This window comes from Ascaphus truei, chromosome 1 (genome assembly GCF_040206685.1).
Source record: "Ascaphus truei isolate aAscTru1 chromosome 1, aAscTru1.hap1, whole genome shotgun sequence".
NCBI lineage: Eukaryota > Metazoa > Chordata > Amphibia > Anura > Ascaphidae > Ascaphus > Ascaphus truei.
The window spans coordinates 329,322,156-329,338,970 of NC_134483.1; the positions used below are offsets into that span (position 1 = coordinate 329,322,156).

The 16,815-nt window shown below is 43.6% G+C and overlaps 1 protein-coding gene across 2 annotated transcripts in view; it reads left to right on the forward strand.

Moving 5' to 3' along the window:
* The window catches only part of FRAS1 (Fraser extracellular matrix complex subunit 1), a 431,436-nt gene that overhangs the window by 258,291 nt on the left and 156,330 nt on the right, over window positions 1–16,815 (forward strand). For both annotated transcript variants that reach the window (XM_075606876.1, XM_075606883.1), the window contains exons 21-23: window positions 5,723–5,875; window positions 6,820–6,966; window positions 15,243–15,389. In XM_075606876.1, coding sequence (XP_075462991.1) covers window positions 5,723–5,875; window positions 6,820–6,966; window positions 15,243–15,389 — 447 coding nt within the window. The remainder of the gene's footprint in view (window positions 1–5,722; window positions 5,876–6,819; window positions 6,967–15,242; window positions 15,390–16,815) is intronic.

Consider the following 16,815-nt stretch of genomic DNA (forward strand, 5'->3'; position numbering starts at 1 on the left):
GGACACCGCAGGTGATATCCAAGGGGTTGGAGTTAGTGCCCGAGATAGACACATGTTGGGATCTACCTGATAGGTAGGAATGAACCCAGTTTAAAGCATGCTTCCCTATTCCAGAGCACTGGAGTTTGTTTAGCAAGATAACATGATCAACAGTATCAAAGGCCATTGCAAAATCTAGGAATATTGCACCAGTGAGTTGTCCCCGTTCCATTCCACACTGGATCTTATTGCAAACTTTTAGGAGGGTAGTTACTTGGAGTGTTTGGGGCGAAAGCCAGATTGGAATTGGCTAGGGAAATTTGCCTTGGTATAGTAATCTCTTAATTGGGAGTGAACACATTTTCCCATGACTTAGGATAGTATTGGGAGTAGAGAGATTGGCCTGTAGTTTGTGACAGTCTTTTTGTCCCACTTTTGAAGGTTGGGACTGGCAGTTTTCCAGGTCTTAGGGATATGGCCTGAAGACAAGATAGAGTTGCTTAGGGAAGCATGCGGTTTGGCAATGGCTGGGGCACCAAGTTGTAGGAACTTTGATTGCAGTAGTTCAGGTCCTCATTGGCTGCTTAGTTTTAATTTGAGGAGCGCTTGTGTAATCCCCTCTTCAGATACTGGGACAAATTGAACACTGTGGGCAGTGTTCAGAGAGGGAGGGCTATAGAAGTACTCCAAGAATGAGGTTCATGTATGTAGTTCGGGTTGCGTTTCGCTAATAAATTAGTAGCACACCCCACATAAAGTAATAATTGAATGCATTTGCAATGTCAGTGGGATTTGCCAGGGTAATATCCTCATTAATGATATTATGTGGTTGTTGATGGTTAGGAGGCTGGAATATATTGTTGATTACATTCCAGAACTTAGCTGGGTTTGATTTATTCTGGCGAAGATTGTCAGAGTAATATTGTGCTTTTGCGTGCCTTGTTTGCCTTGTGCACATGTTCCGCAGGCATCTGTAGTGATTAAGATCCTTAGTAGTGCCAGTTACTTTGTTGCTTTTCCACAAGGCATCCCTAAGATGGTAGAGCGCTATAAGGTTGGTTGTCAACCATGGAAGGTGGGCCCCTCGTACTCTTATTTTGCATAGTGGAGCATCGGTATCACAGACTTTTAAGAACTCGGATTGGAAATAGTCAAGTGCTGAATCAGGTCTGGAATTAAGTCGATTCTGTACCAAGGGCAGCTGGTAAGTCAGCCAGAAACTGTTGTGGGTTAAAGTTTCTAAATGTTCCAGTGAGGAGAACTTTAGGGCTTAATTGGGGTTATCTGATTTTCGTTACACAGTACACTATTGCATGGTCACTGAAAATGTCAGGTAGGATGCCAGAGGATTGGATTCTGCTGGGATTTGAGGAGAGAATCCAGTCTAGCAAGGAACGGTTGTGAGATTTCAGGTTTGTCCGTGGCTTCACCTGGCCCCCTACGACCTCGTCCACACTACTCGCTCTGTGGCATGCACGGCGCAAACAAGATACGGCCCTTTATGGGGCCGTCCCAAGTCACTGCCACTGCGCGCCTGCAGAAAGCGCAAAGTGCGAGTGCCTTTTCCAATAGATAAGCTTTTTGTCTTTTGGTGCAAAATGAGGGTGAACCAGCCATGTCACGTCATGGCCACACCCCCTCATCGCGAGCCATCTGAAGTCCTTCCGATCACTCGGATGCAGGGAACAAGCGTCTCCAGGCACCCCAGCACACAATGAATCCCACAAGTACAAACATGAGAATAAATTGGCTGTTACAGGTGGCTAACTGAATGCCACATTTTAAACACGGTTGGCAGCCATTTTGGAAAGGTGTGGATATGAGGAAAGGTGTGGATAAGAACATTGGCAGAGAGGCACCATACACAACACCATGTAGAAGGAAGATACTGCTCACCTGTGGGACATCATTTCTCACAACCAGATCATTCCATAAATGATTTAAACATCAAAATCCTCAATGGAAAGTTCAAACGCACCCAAGAACGGAAAACATTTGAACTTAGCATGATAAGACTCTTTGACACCAAAACAAGAGGTCTTAATGCGGATTTGGGGTTTCTCACACACTATCATAATTGTTTGTAATCTGCTTTCCAAACCTCTGTTTTAGCCATAGATTCCTTTGTAAACCAGTATTGCTGGACCTGAGGAAGAGAGGAAAACTCTTGAAAGCTTGTCCTATGACATAAATTGTTAGTCCAAATAAAAATGGTATCACCTAATACTGAAGAATATATATATATATATATATATATATATATATATATATATATATATATATATATATATATATATATATATATATACATGCGTTTAGAAACCTAGTGAAAAAAACTTCACCAGATTTATCAAAGTAAACAATTCCTACCTAAGCAATGCATTAAAAAAAAATACAAAATCTGGTGCGGTTTTTGTGCTACACTTTTGCCCCAGTTTTGCAGCTGGGAGAATTTGATACAAAATAACGCCAGTTATGTCCTCTGAACTCTTTGTTAACAGAACTTGCTCGCTTCCATAGTTCTATGACACAAATTGCATCGGCACTTTCCTTCTGCAGGAAATAGATCGTGTTCCCATTTTGTTTTATAACGTAATAGCAAAAAAAACGAGACATCACATTTACGAATGAGTCTTAAAATAGGTGTCCCCCAATGGTTGTAAATGTACAGATGCAGCCACAAGTATCCGAACACTTGCCTTTGAAAATCTGGGGCAATACCCCAGTAATGCTGCAACATTTCTGTGACATTTCTGCAGACAGACTAATGGCCCATCGGATTAACACAGCGGGGGTCCCTGGCAGTCCCATTCAAACTGTTTGCAGAAATGTTGCAGCATTACTCGGAGATTGTCCCAGATTTTCAAAGGCAAGTGTTCGGATACTCGTGGCTGCATCTGTAATTTCAGGATTTTGGTTTGGTCCCCGTGTTGATGGCTGGTAATTTGTACGGTAGCCGTATGTAACTAAGAACAGGTCAGGTGAAACTGACATATTTCATCACATTTTCTTCAAGCCACTGTAATTTCTCTCGCCATTATCACATTATTATAGTAATGAGGACTCGTTGATGTATTCTTTTTTTAAGATATGTTTGCTTTATCTCTAAATGTGTACGAAGAGCTGTTGTAATGCGCATGCTGTAGGGTTCAGTATGAGGTTGGTAGTCACTGTCATGTAATACTAATATATAAAGTCTGCCAAACAATGAAAGAAAGAAAAAACCCATTGGTTTTGTTTAAAGAATTGCCAACTACAGGACTAATGCCATGTATGCCCTGCAAACAGCAATACAGTTAATATAATACTAATATAATAATATTCTGTTATACAGCACTACAGTGTATGCAGTTAAAGTACGTAGACACCTTACAATGTAGTTACTGAAACCTGAAACCTGATGCACAGAGAGATGAAGTAACTTGCCCAAGGTCATAATGAGTTGAATTGTCCTCCCAGAGAATAAAAGTGCAGTGTGAGAAAAGACTGTTTTGTTTATTTCCCTGGGTAAAATGTCTGCAAGAACAAATACAACACAAAAATCAGTGATCGATATGCTCTGCGGATTTTTGCAACTTTTAAGTTTGTTCTGCTGGAGGCAAAATTGGACCATTACTCTGTTTTGTACATTCATTTTCTCATAGTATTTAACATGTTTCTAGACATTGGTGTGGTAATAATCACCTTAAGTTAATTGCCCTGCCGGCTCTTAACTTTCTTTTTTCAGGTGGTCCCACACCATTCAGCAGTAACTCATCTTTCGCCTTCGTAAGGTTTAAAGGTTTAATAACATTTTATAAATGGACCAGATTTAATGAGTTATGTCACGGGTTGCTCCTTGGACAGGCAAGTCAATGCTATTGATTGCCTAGCAGAGTTTTGTCTTCTGGACATCTATTAAGTGCTTCACCTTTCATCCTTCCCATCCATCACTGGTCGGAAGAACATAGAGGCACATTCCCAACTAGTTGCTTGAAATTTTCCTGTTTCTTGATGGGAAATAACCTTTTTTAGCCAAAGGTAAAGAAATCCATATGCATGTCAATGCTGGCTCAGGAATAATTACCAGTCACTGCCATTTGTCAACATACTTTACAGCCTTAAAGAACCCCTATTAACCTAACCAGAGCTGCAAAATTAAAGTAGCAATACTACTTACCTTGTTTTACTTGCTTTTTTTTCTAATTAGTATATGTAAAGCATGTGACAATGTATAACTCTTCATTCTTACCCAAGCTGTTAATCGTTTGGTGCTCCTGTTATATATCTGTCTAAATCCTGATTGTGGGCTAAATGAAATGGCTGCCTTCTGACTGTGCTGAAGCCTGGGAAATGCTGCAGCTGATATGTAGCATTATATTACCAAGTGTAACACATTATTGTTACAGCTTTCAGAGTACTAGACAGTCTGCAGTGGAACACAGCAACAGATTTGTGATACTTTGTTGCCAAAGGGCAGAGCTCCAAAACGTGTGTGTCAGAGCCCGTTTCATAAGAGGAAATGGATATGACTTTCTAAATGGTTACTGTAGCAAACACAAAATGATCAGCATATTTTTTTTTTAAATTATTAAAAATTGCATTAGGAGTAAAAACATGCAGACAGAATTATCTAATACTACACAACTGGTTTATTTGAGGGAAAAAAACTACAGTACCGACAAAGTTTATCCTAACACGGCTGGAGCCGCAACCCGCGTGAAGACGCGGGTTTGTCGTTTTTTTTTCGCAGCGCGCCGCGCGTCACTGATGCGCGGTTACGCTGCATCGGGTGCACGCGCGCGTGCCCGGGGAGCCCTGGTTAAGGGAGATGTGGGGATGGCGGTGGGGGGCCCGGGGGACCCGGTGGACCCAGAGAAGCAGAGGGAAGAGGCATCGATCGGAGGACCGATCTAAGAGGCTCCGGCTGGCGTGCGGGAAAATTCGGCGCCAGCCCGGAATCTGCCGCGGGACAAACCGGGTAAAAGTTAGAATAAACTTTGCCGCTGCTGTATATAGGATTTTTTTTTACGTTTTGCTGCTTTACAGCAACAGCAAAGTTGACAGCAATATTCAACTGGTTGGTAGTTTGTATGTAGAGTTGCCAGATGGCTTCTCTAAAAATACTGGACACAATGGTGAAAGGTGTGATGCACCCGAGACACAGACACACACCCCTCTCCAGTCCAAGCTGTTTCCTCCTCCTGACACCACCTCCTTATTGGCTGCTGCTGGGTAATGCAGCCAACCAGGATGGAGGAAGCTGCCCTGCCCCCTAACAACAGCCCTGCTAGGGGAATCCCGCGGACCTGCAAGCCAGTCAGGTCACTATGTCCAGAGAAGTAATACCGGACATATACATGTCCAGTATTACCTCTCATTTTTTACTGGACAGTGTCCAAATACAGGACTGTTCGGTTCAATACTGGACACCTGGCAACCCTATTTGTGCTGTTTAACAAATATCACTTGTGAGCACTTTCACATGTCTCAGACAGGTCTGCAACCTTGTTTTCCCCCATTATCTCCTAGCAAACAATGCTTCCACCGCAGCCAGGGATTCTGGGAAATGACATGCAAATGAGCGCACAGTGCGCTGTTTAAAGCATTTTGGATAAATACAAGTAAAGGGCAAATCCCTTGAATGCTGGTTACAGTGATATTAACAAGTAGCACTAAAGAAGTTAAATATGTGGTCTGGTTTATCCCTCTGTGTGAGTCATCACATCCTATATGACATTATAAATCTGCTGTCTTCTCTTAGATTGCCATCCTCAATGCCAACTGTGTGTAGCAAACCTGCAAGACACTGGCAGTGTGTGCTTGTTGTGTCAGTACTCTCGATATTACCTTCTGGGAGATCACTGCATTCCTGAGTGTCCCGTTGGATATCACACGGATGGGAGAACCTGTAAAAGTAAGTCGCTTGCAAGTCTGTAGCACATCATCAATTACATTCATATTTGAGACCATAAGTCATCAGCAGAGAGAGGGTGAAATTACCACTGATACTGTATACGGGAACTGACTGATCATTTCTATTTGGTCTTTAACATCTTTCTCTGGGATTTAGAGACATCTTTTTAATCTTAACTAGAATTTGTTATCCTCGACTCTCTTTTGCCACTTCGTTCACATTTACAAAAACAACAACTATTTTGTATTTATTCCTCTACACTTGGTGGCAAGTATAATAAATATTCCATACCTTTTAATTTATGTAATATTAGTTCTTGTATTAAGGGAGAGAAAAATTGCAAAAATACAGAAATTGATGCATACCATTGGATGTATTAAATAACTCCTATTTTTATTTCTCTCACTGTGACTTTATTCAAGTGAAATAAAATCCACCTACGTCTTACCAGTAAATGCCTAACAATTTAACCCTTTGAGTGCTGCAGGGACCACAGCACTCCCCCCACGCCGCCCCTCTCTCTCAAACCCCACCCTCCCCCACTCTCTTGCTTCGCCCATCACTCTCTCTTCCTTCCCCCGTTTCTCTCTCTTACTCCTCTTCTCTGTCTCTCTCTCTTACACCCCTCCCTCTCTCTTTCTTACTCCCTCTCTGTCTTACTCCCCCACTCTCTCTTACTCTCCCTCTCTCTTACTCCCCTCCCTATCTCTCTTACTCCCCATCTCTCTTACTCTTCCTCTCTCTATTACTTCTCTTATTCCCCTCTCTCTTTCTTACTCCCCTCTATCTTAATACCTCTCTCTCACACACTTTATTTTACTCCTCTCTCTCTTTTACTCCCCTCCCCCCCTCCTCTCTCTCAAAACCCCCCTTCTTGCCTCCGCTGCCGGGCAATGAACACCCCAGTTCCATACGTGTGTGATGAGTTTCCTTGTTCCCCATAGGTTGCCAGCCCTCCTGTAAAACCTGCAGTGGCCCAGGGCTGGGATTATGTACTTCCTGTGAGGAAGGTCTTGTTTTGTCCCACGACGGAATCTGCGCTCAGACCTGTTTCCAAGGGTACTACCTTGATGAAAGCCATGTCTGCAAAGGTGTGTATCAACCCTAGAAACTGGTGTTTCTAATAGCACATCCTGCTTTTTCATATTTGCCTTTTTTTAAGCGTGTGTGACTACACTGGTGGATGCTCTAAAAAGGGTTATCATCTTTGTAGTCTCACAGCATCCTGTCTAATATGCACTTGAAACATTTCAGCTGCCATGTACTCTGGCTGATAAAGATTCCATAATAGGCCTGTGTTTCTGGAAGCGGCGAGCAGTTAAGGCACCGCCTATGGGTGACAGGTCTCAGGGTGCGGCAAGGGGGAGAGAGTAACTGCAATGCTGCCATGCTTTTTTAATTTAAATATATATATTTTTAATACATGTCGGATTGAAGCAGGGGGTTTCTCAAGCTGAACCCCATTAATTTCAGCTCCGAGGACCCCCTGCTTCCTGAGATACTCGCCTCCTTAGAGGGTGCCGGTATCTCAGCTCAGGTATAAAACCCAATAGGAAACCGCATATGATCACACGGCTTCCTATTGGCCACGTGATGGGACAGCTAAACCCGAGCTGATACCGGCACCCCCGAAGGAGGTAAGTATATTAGGAAGCGGGGTCCCCGGTGCGGAAATGAATGGGGTTCAGCTCGAGAGACTCAGTGCTTCCTACTGGGGGGGGGGGTGGAATTCTGGGGATTTTTTTGGGGGGGAAATGTTTTTTTGTGGGGGTTTGGGGGGGGGGGGGCATCCTTAATAGTGCTTGCCTAAGGGTGCACATACCCTAGGGATGGGCCTGCACATGTTCTGTTGGCAGTTGAGCATCGCTCATTAGGTAAGAGTCTCAATCGGTGGAAACATGTCACACTCGTTTCCAGCACCATGGACTTTAGTTGTCTCACTTTTTGAAGCCGGTGTTATTCAGTGGAAGTTGCAATTTTTTATCCACTACTCTAAAATATCACATGTTTTATCCCTTGGACATTGATTACTATGTCATTGCCTTGACCCCTTTGCTGCGAGCATGACCACATAGTTACTGCTAAGTAATACTTTGTCAGTCCATATGATGAGGGGGTTAATATTTAATCTTTTTTTTGTTGTTTTTTTTAAATACACTAAAGTGGCTATTTGGAATAATGTTGTTCAAAAATTCCCATTTTTGTTTCAAAACAACCCAAACCATCGTTTTGGTGTAAAGATGTAGCAAGACTTACTGTCTCTTGAGCCGTGTCTGAATGCCGCAGTTCGGGGGGGGTCCATGCTTCTGGACTGGACACCCCGCAGTGATAGTCCTCCGGTACCGGGGCAGTTGCTGTCACGGTCCTCAGTGCAGAAAACAGAAAGTCTTGCTACATCTGTATATAAAATGACCACCTAGTGTTCTTAGCCCTTCTACATTGCACAAGACACATCACAACTATATGTTCCTTTCACTTATACTGTCATAGTTAAGGAATTGGGACTAGAATCCACTAAATGATGAGCCTGCAGCACATTGTCCAGCTGTAAGTGGGTATTCTTGATGCCTTGATCCTTTTTTCTGTCTCCCAGAGGTGGCTGCACAAATTGATCTGAAACCTAATTGTAAAACACTTTGGGCATGAGAGATAGGGTACTTAATACAATGCGATTATTGTTACATTGCTGAATATGCATAAATAAAAGAATAATAATCTGACGTGCAAATCTCGCCACAACATACTGCAGCACCCAGTAGCAAATGTATCCATATTAGGGTATAGGAATCTGAATGTATTGCCCTGGGTAGTTTTTGAGTGGGGTTACACTATTGTACAAGGAGAAAAATGTTACATGCTTTTTGTACATACGCTTGCCACAATAAAGACAAAGGCGGTTATTCAATAAACTGTGATAGTGCCGATCAGGGCACTATTGCACAGAAACTTGCATTGACGTCAATCTCTCCGATTGGCACTATCGCAATTTAATGATAAACGCCCCCATACTTTATTGTGGAAAGTGTATCTGCAAAAAGCATGTAACAATTTTCTCCTTGTACTCCAGTGTATTCATGGAAGGACACAGCATCGTTAACCAGACAATGATCTCTCCGGAACCATTTTATTACCTGTTTCGGAACACTGGGATCTATTGTTGGCAGAAAAAAAGGCTTATTTGTCTTATTTGAGGGACTGTTTGTGGTTTCTTCATTTAACTGCAGTGTCCTTCCATGAACCATTAGATCTAAAATACCTTAACAACTGCAAGAAAAACCATGAAGTATCTGTTCAAGAGGAACAGCCAGAGCTAATAGTGTTGAGAAAAAAAGGATGTCTTCCGTAATAAAAAGCTAGTCAAAGCGCAGATTTTGATCAACAGAGATATAAATTTAAAAAACACAGATAATTGTCTTTTGTTTATGTTTAAAGAGAATTTTGGGTATTACATAGTTACATACAGGCATACCCCGCATTAACGTACGCAATGGGACCGGAGCATGTATGTAAAGCGAAAATGTACTTAAAGTGAAGCACTACCATTTCCCCACTTATCGATGCATGTACTGTACTGCAATCGTCATATACGTGCATAGCTGATGTAAATAACGCATGTGTAACAGGCTCTATAGTCTCCCCGCTTGCGCACAGCTTCGGTACAGGTAGGGAGCTGGTATTGCTGTTTAGGACGTGATGACAGGCGCATGCGTGAGCTGCCGTTTGCCTATTGGGCGATATGTACTTACTCGCGAGTGTACTTAAAGTGAGTGTACTTAAAGCGGGGTATGCCTGTAGTTACATAGTAGATGAGGTTGAAAAAAGACGTACGTCCATCAAGTTCAACCTATGCTAAATTTAGACAACAGATACTTTATCCTATATCCATGGGCGTCCGCAGAAATTTTTTCAGGGGGGGGCATAATTTTAACGCCCAGTGCCCGGCATAAAAGTGGTGGTGAGTGCACCGTGGCGAGCGAGCCCGACCAGCATAAGGGGGGTTTCCCCCCCCCATCTCCCATCTCTCCCCCCTCTGCATCTCCCATCTCTCCCCCCCCCTGCATCTCCCATCTCTCTCCCCCCCCTCTGCATCTCCCATCTCTCTCCCCCCCTGCATCTCCCATCTCTCTCCCCCCCCTGCATCTCCCATCTCTCTCCCCCCCCTCTGCATCTCCCATCTCTCCCTCCCTGCATCTCCCATCTCTCTCCCCCCCACTCTGCATCTCCCATCTCTCCCCCCCCTGCATCTCCCATCTCACGGTGAGAGTGATTAGGGGTGCCTGGGTGCAGGAGGGAGGGCCAGAGGGAGAGTCTGGGTGCCGGATGGGGAGTTAAAGCGCGGGAGAGCGGGAGGGCACGTGGCGGCCCCCACCCCTGCCCCCCCAACCTCCCCCCACCCCTAATCTCCCTCGCCCCCCCCAATCTCCTTTGCCCCACCAATCTCCCTCTCTCACCCCGCATCTCCATGTCTCCCTGGTCCCACGGGTCCCTCCCATATGCGGCTGCCTACCTCAGGCCGGCGGGCGGCGGCCACGGGTTCAGCAGATGGACGGTGAGGGACGGTGAGGCTGGAACTGCAGATGGTTCGAGGTGCCGTGGTGCAGGATGGGGAGTTAAAGCGCGGGAGAGTGTGGCGGCCCCCACCCCTGCGTGACTGCTGCTGTCCCCGCCCCCGGCCTCCCATCCAATCCCGGGCCGCGGCCCAGCATATTTTATTACGTTAATGCGAGGATCCAGGGGGGGGTCAAGCGCCCCCCCCTGCGGACGCCCATGCCTATATCTATACTTACTTATTGATCCAGAGGAAGGCAAACAAAAAACCCCATTAAGGGGAAAAATTTATTCCTTCCTGACTCCAAGAATTGGCAATTGGATTAATCCCTGGATCAACATCCTTCCCATGTATACTTATTTGGTATATCCCTGTATACCTTTCCAATCTAAAAAGACGTCCAACCTTTTTTTGAACAAATCTATTGTATCTGCCATCACAGTCTCCTTGGGTAATGAATTCCACATTTTAACTGCCCTTACTGTAAAGAACCCTTTCCTTTGTTGCTGGTGAAATTTCCTTTCCTTCAACCTTAAGGGATGTCCCTGAGTCCCCGGGTATGGTTTATTTTAATATATAAATACTAAAAGGAAGTGATCATTAAATTAATCTGAATTATGTTTTGAAATAATTGACAGACTTCAGTGAAAACAAACATCTCACTGCACTTCTAATAAATCACCTCCTTTTTTTACAGGCTTGGAACTGGGAGCTTAACCTCACTATTTTCAGCGAGACCCTTATTTCCGAGATATTTCCTGGTGAAGTGAAAAATATAGCTTCCTAGTTTTTAATGGAGATTTATGTGGTCATCCAATACGGAGCTGCAACTGATGATGTTGCAGCTTCCAATTGGCTTGAGATTTGGCGGCCATTTTATTCTCTCTGGAGGCAGAGTTAATCCCATTAAAAAACAAAACAACACAAAAGAAAATACTAAGATATAAAGAAATTCACTAAGTAGCACACCACCAAATAATATTAATTAATAATAACCTTATTAGTAAATGGGTTACATAAAACATATATCACTGTACAAGAAGAACAGTGAATAAAATACACAGCGTATGGACGTACAGAAACTCCAAGCGATGGGTCTGGTTGAAAGAATACCAGTGTAAGAACCAGTGATTGTGCACTGGAGTTGGTAAATGTCACAATCACATTGAACGTGGCCCGATAATTATAGATAGTAATTTTGCTGTTGGTAAACGGGTCACACAGCTCCCTAAATAAAGATAACACGTATCAAATTGCCAATGCAAATACACAGCGCCCTGCCTATGATTAGCAAGTTGCCAATACACAGATGAAAAGCAAGGAGATAGTTACTGATCAACCACCAGTAAGTGTAACATCCAGAAGGAAATACCCCAATACCAGGGATAGACCACATAGATGGGAATGCGTCTAGTCAATCGGGCTGTTTAATCGATCATAGTGTAGGTGAAAGCTAAATTTTAACAATCTAAATCCCTCAAATATGGTTGGTAGAAAATGCTCAGTAATATAAAAACAGACCCATAATGGCGTCTGATGTCATAATTCACGTGCCGACGCACGTTTCCCTCCAGCTACGGAGCTTCGTCAGGGGAAATTGGGGCGAACGTGGTCTATCCCTGGTATTGGGGTATTTACTTCTGGATGTTACACTTACTGGTGGTTGATCAGTAACTATCTCCTTGCTGTTCATCTGTGTATTGGCAACTTGCTAATCATAGGCAGGGCGCTGTGTATTTGCATTGGCAATTTGATACGTGTTATCTGTATTTGGGTTACTGGTCCATAACATCCAGCTGTATACAGTAATAACTTAGTGTAGTGTTGTGCATATTAAGGCTGTTTTTGCTCTGCTTATGTGCAAGTTAACACTAATCCCTATGTTCAGTCTCCCTTCTCTAACTTTATTGAGTCGCATTTAGGGAGCTGTGTGACCCGTTTACCAACAGCAACATTACTATCATAATTATCGGGCCTCGTTCACTATGTGATTGCGACACTTACCAACTCTAGCGCACAATCCCTGGTTCATACACTGGTATTCTTTCAACCAGTCACTGTAAGACACATCAGTTGGAGTTACGCCCATACGCTGTGCATTTTATTCACTGTTCTTCTTGTACAGTGAGACATGTTTTATGTAACCCATTTACTAATAAAGTTATTATTAATTAATATTATTTGGTGGTGTGCTACTTAGTGAATTTCTTTATCGTTAATACCTTACTATTTTCTCTTTTGTTTTGTCTGTACCCCCAGTTCACGTATGCATCTCCCAATTATATTTGTTTACACATTTTGGTCTAATTAGCTGGTAGTTTTAGTTGATCATTAATCTCCCCTACCCATTTTCTCTTTCATCCCATTAACTTCACCACTAAGTAAACTGGGAACTGTGGGGTCCCCAGTTCTCAGCCTTAAAACAGAAAAAAAAAAGGGTGGAAAAAAATAAAATGATTATGGTGGATTGCAGATGTAATAACTCTGTATTGTTTCTTTATTTGTTTTTTTTAAAGAAATATTGATGTACAGTAATATAATATTTTACACAATCTAAAAAAGAAAATGCCCACCATTGTAAATGTTCGAATTTCCTAACAACATTTTTTTTTTCTTCCAAAAACCCAACAATAAGTATAATGGAAAATACTGTTTTAGCATTCTCTGACTGATGATCACTGCAGCATTTGTCAAATTTGAAGTGGCTATACCTCTTGCTTTATTTATGTGTAGCGCACTTTCCCCCACCCTCTGGGAGATAGGCGCCTACAGTGTGTGTGTGTGGTGCGTTAACTGTGGCTCACAGGAGGTCTGAACCTCCGCTGCTGGGAGCCTGGGATGTACCTGATTCGATATATGACAGCGCCTCCACCTGCGCGGGATCCTAACTATGTGGGATAACCCAATGCAGGAACATATATGAGTAATACAAACCAATATGGTAAAACAGTAACTCTTTACTATGCGCATATAGCCCTGCATAAACAGAACAACACTTAGATCATAGACGTACTAATAATGCTAATGAGGTACAGCTACCCACCAAGCCTCGCACGGCCGTAACCCACTACCTTGTTCCCAACACCGTGTCCTTAGTGTCCCGCACCCATCCCCATGTGTGAGACAGCGCTGCCCCTTTGAATAAATGTACGGTTGGTGCACTTGGTGTATTTGGGTACCTGCCGGGTGCTCCCACACCCGGGCGCACCGGCTGATGACAGAAAGGATGCGCTGATCCAGCGATGGAATCCGCCTCCGTGATGAGTTCGCCTCCGCGTGGGGTGGTATCCAGCTGGAGTGTCCCACATGAAGATAGTCTCTATGATGCAGGTGTCTGACCCCAGACCACTTGTAATCAGGATACAACCATGTTTTGACTGTGTCCCTCAACCTGGTTCTACAGGGCAGTGTCCCTAACTATGGACTGTCCCTGCAGCAACCACAAGCTATACAGGGGAGTCAGGCCTTGCTGGGGCCTAAGGGGGTCTCTGGCCTAGTGCAGAAGCCACTGGCACCCTGCACATGTACACCCCACCCTTCTGCTGTCCCAGCTCCAACTAACGTGGTCCTGGACACGAGAAATGTAACAACTCTTGGAGCAGGGAATCCTAACAGCCCTATTGGATGGTGCGTAGCATGTGATATCCAACCCCAGTGGCTTCTAGGGGCTGTAGTCCTTTGCAGAGCCTTGCTGTATCTACTGCGCATGCGTGCGCATCTAATGGCCGCTGGCGACGCAATCGCCTCTCCAGTTCCGCAACTCTTCCCACGGCTACCACCACCTCTCCACAGCAGATCGGGAGGTATGGGGCTGTCGGGGAGCACAGAGGGGGACCTAAGCTACATATGTATTTATTTACTTTCGCTAGGTTTAAAGCAGGGGTTCTTCGGAGCTGAACTGCAATGATTTCAGCTACGGGGACCCTCTGCTTCTGGAGATACTTACATTGGAAGGTGATGCCAGTGGCACCTCCAGCTAGGCACAGAAAATGTCTATTTAAAGTTCCCTGTGACATAATTCCTTTCGGCTTCCTATTGGCCCTCGTGATGCGGGACCTGTAAACAGCAGTAAGATCCGAGCATCACCTCTAGTGGTAAGTATCTCAAGCGGGCAGCAGGTCCCTGTAGCTGAAATTAACGCGGCTCAGCTCCGGGGACTACCTGCTTCCCAACCTAGGTGTGATATACATTTTGTTTTTAAAGGCAACGGTGAGTTACATTTCAACTTACACTAAACCCTGAATGTGTTGTATTTTCCATGACATTTGTTGTTGGCGGTTTGGAGTCGTGCTTTCTGACCTAAATTTCCTTTAAACATTTCCTACCTGATACGATAAAAGCAGCGACTGATGCTGCATGGCTGCTCGCTTTCACATTATTGCAGCCACATTACGAGTTGCTAATTGGAACTTTATCTTTCACTGCTTAGCGCATATTAATATCCATGTATTCTATAATGAAGAGATCCCTTTATATTACTTTGACATACATTAAGTTGATGGATTTTCTTTTCAAGAGAAAGTAGAATAATGATAGCATTTGCAGCTGGTTATGATGGAGTTTCACCGATAAATAAGTAGCATTGGTTTGTATGATATACAACAGGGTTTCTCAAACCTCTCCCGAGAGCCCTGCCACATTTATTGGAGTACAAAGGAGTATACTATTGCAAAGTAAATAAAGGGCAGCTGTACAGTACTAATGCAATGGTCATTTCTAAAGGTTTAAGAACCACAGACATGGGGCTATTCAATTTTCTTTGTGATAGAAAGTATAAGTAGTTGGTTGCTAACCTGTGTATTATTTGTCTCTGCTCAGCATGTAACCACCAGTGCTTGACCTGTGACTCAGCAGCAGAGTGCTCTGCGTGTAAAGATCCAGCCAAGGTCCTTCTGTTTGGAGAGTGCCAGTATGAAAGCTGCACTCAGCAGTATTATCTTGACTACACCAGTGGAACGTGCAAAGGTAAAGAGACCCTAAAGAGAAGGCACAAATACAAGAAATGGATACAGTCATTTATAGTGTTGTCAGTGGTGTGCATGGTAAAAATTCCCAGACACAGTTCCAGTCCTGCTCCAAAGAGCATATAACTTTAACCCAGGTACAGTACGTTCTGTGACTTGTTTAAGATAACAAAAAAAACAAACACATCTAGGTTATCCCAATTCAAGGGCCATCACCTAAGCCGCCCCCTCCTGTGGCGGCATTGTACATTTGCAGAGTGCTTTAGAATTTGGCGTAATGTTGGCGCGTGTTAGGGAGCTTGCAATGATTTGGACGTTTGCAGCTGGAGATAAAGTGGCAAATATATACAAATTCACGAGCATTTGTCAACTGCCAATATCTTCATTATCACCTCGACACCAACTTTTGTGAACATTTGGCAACACAAGGTGGCAAATATTAATGAACCTCAGGGTTTATTGCAAATATTTTCACCAGTGAAGTCTGCATTTCTTACCCTGCAAACCGACCGATCGCCTTCACTGGAAATCTTTCTAAAATTTGCAGATTTCTTAAACAGTAATCAATGGGACCATTGTTCGGCCTTTTGCTGCCAGAGGCGGCTGGGGACACATTTTAATACCTTTACCATCTTTATGGGTCTTCGGAAACCAAAGGTTTCCCAGAGTTGAATCACATTATTTCCATCCGGTTCCCACCCTTGAAAGAAAAGAGGGGGGATCAAATGCATCTTAAGTCATTAGAAGAAAATTGTACTGCAAAATTTTCAGTCGTTATTATAGATAGTTTACACATTTGCAGACACCAAGGGTCAGTAACCATTACCCTGCAGTAACAGTCAGACTTGTGCATGCTTCTTGCCACTTCTTAAATAACCTCCAAGTAGAGTTAGTGGGCCTCACTACTCCTTCTGGTGGGGATATGGTGGTGCAGTATATGTTGTGATATTCTGCACCTGCTGTACAATCTTAGCAAGCTCATAACCCAGTCCTACAGTATTATATATTTCATTGTGCCAACTAGAGTGCTGCTGGGAAAGTGACCTCCAATATACAGCAGCAAACAAAGAAGCCCCAATGGATTCATTTCTATGTTTTTTCTTCTTTTCAATATGGGTCATTTAGTTCAATCTTTTGGCCAAAACATGTTAAACCCTTTCAGCAGGTCCTACACTACCAACGTTATGCTGTGTCTTTTGTATTTCCTCCACGGCATTGGGAAAAGCGGAAACCAAGCAATGATATAGTCAATAGCATGGGATGCGTGATGTGTGTGCAGTGCCTAAGGGGTTAACATTTAGAAGCACTGTATGAGCCATGCGTTAGCTACTGTGCAGTTAAAATTGGTTAAATGATACTCTGCACCAACACTGCAGTTATAATGGGATACGTTGTATTATCTAGGGAAACTGAATTTATTCACAACA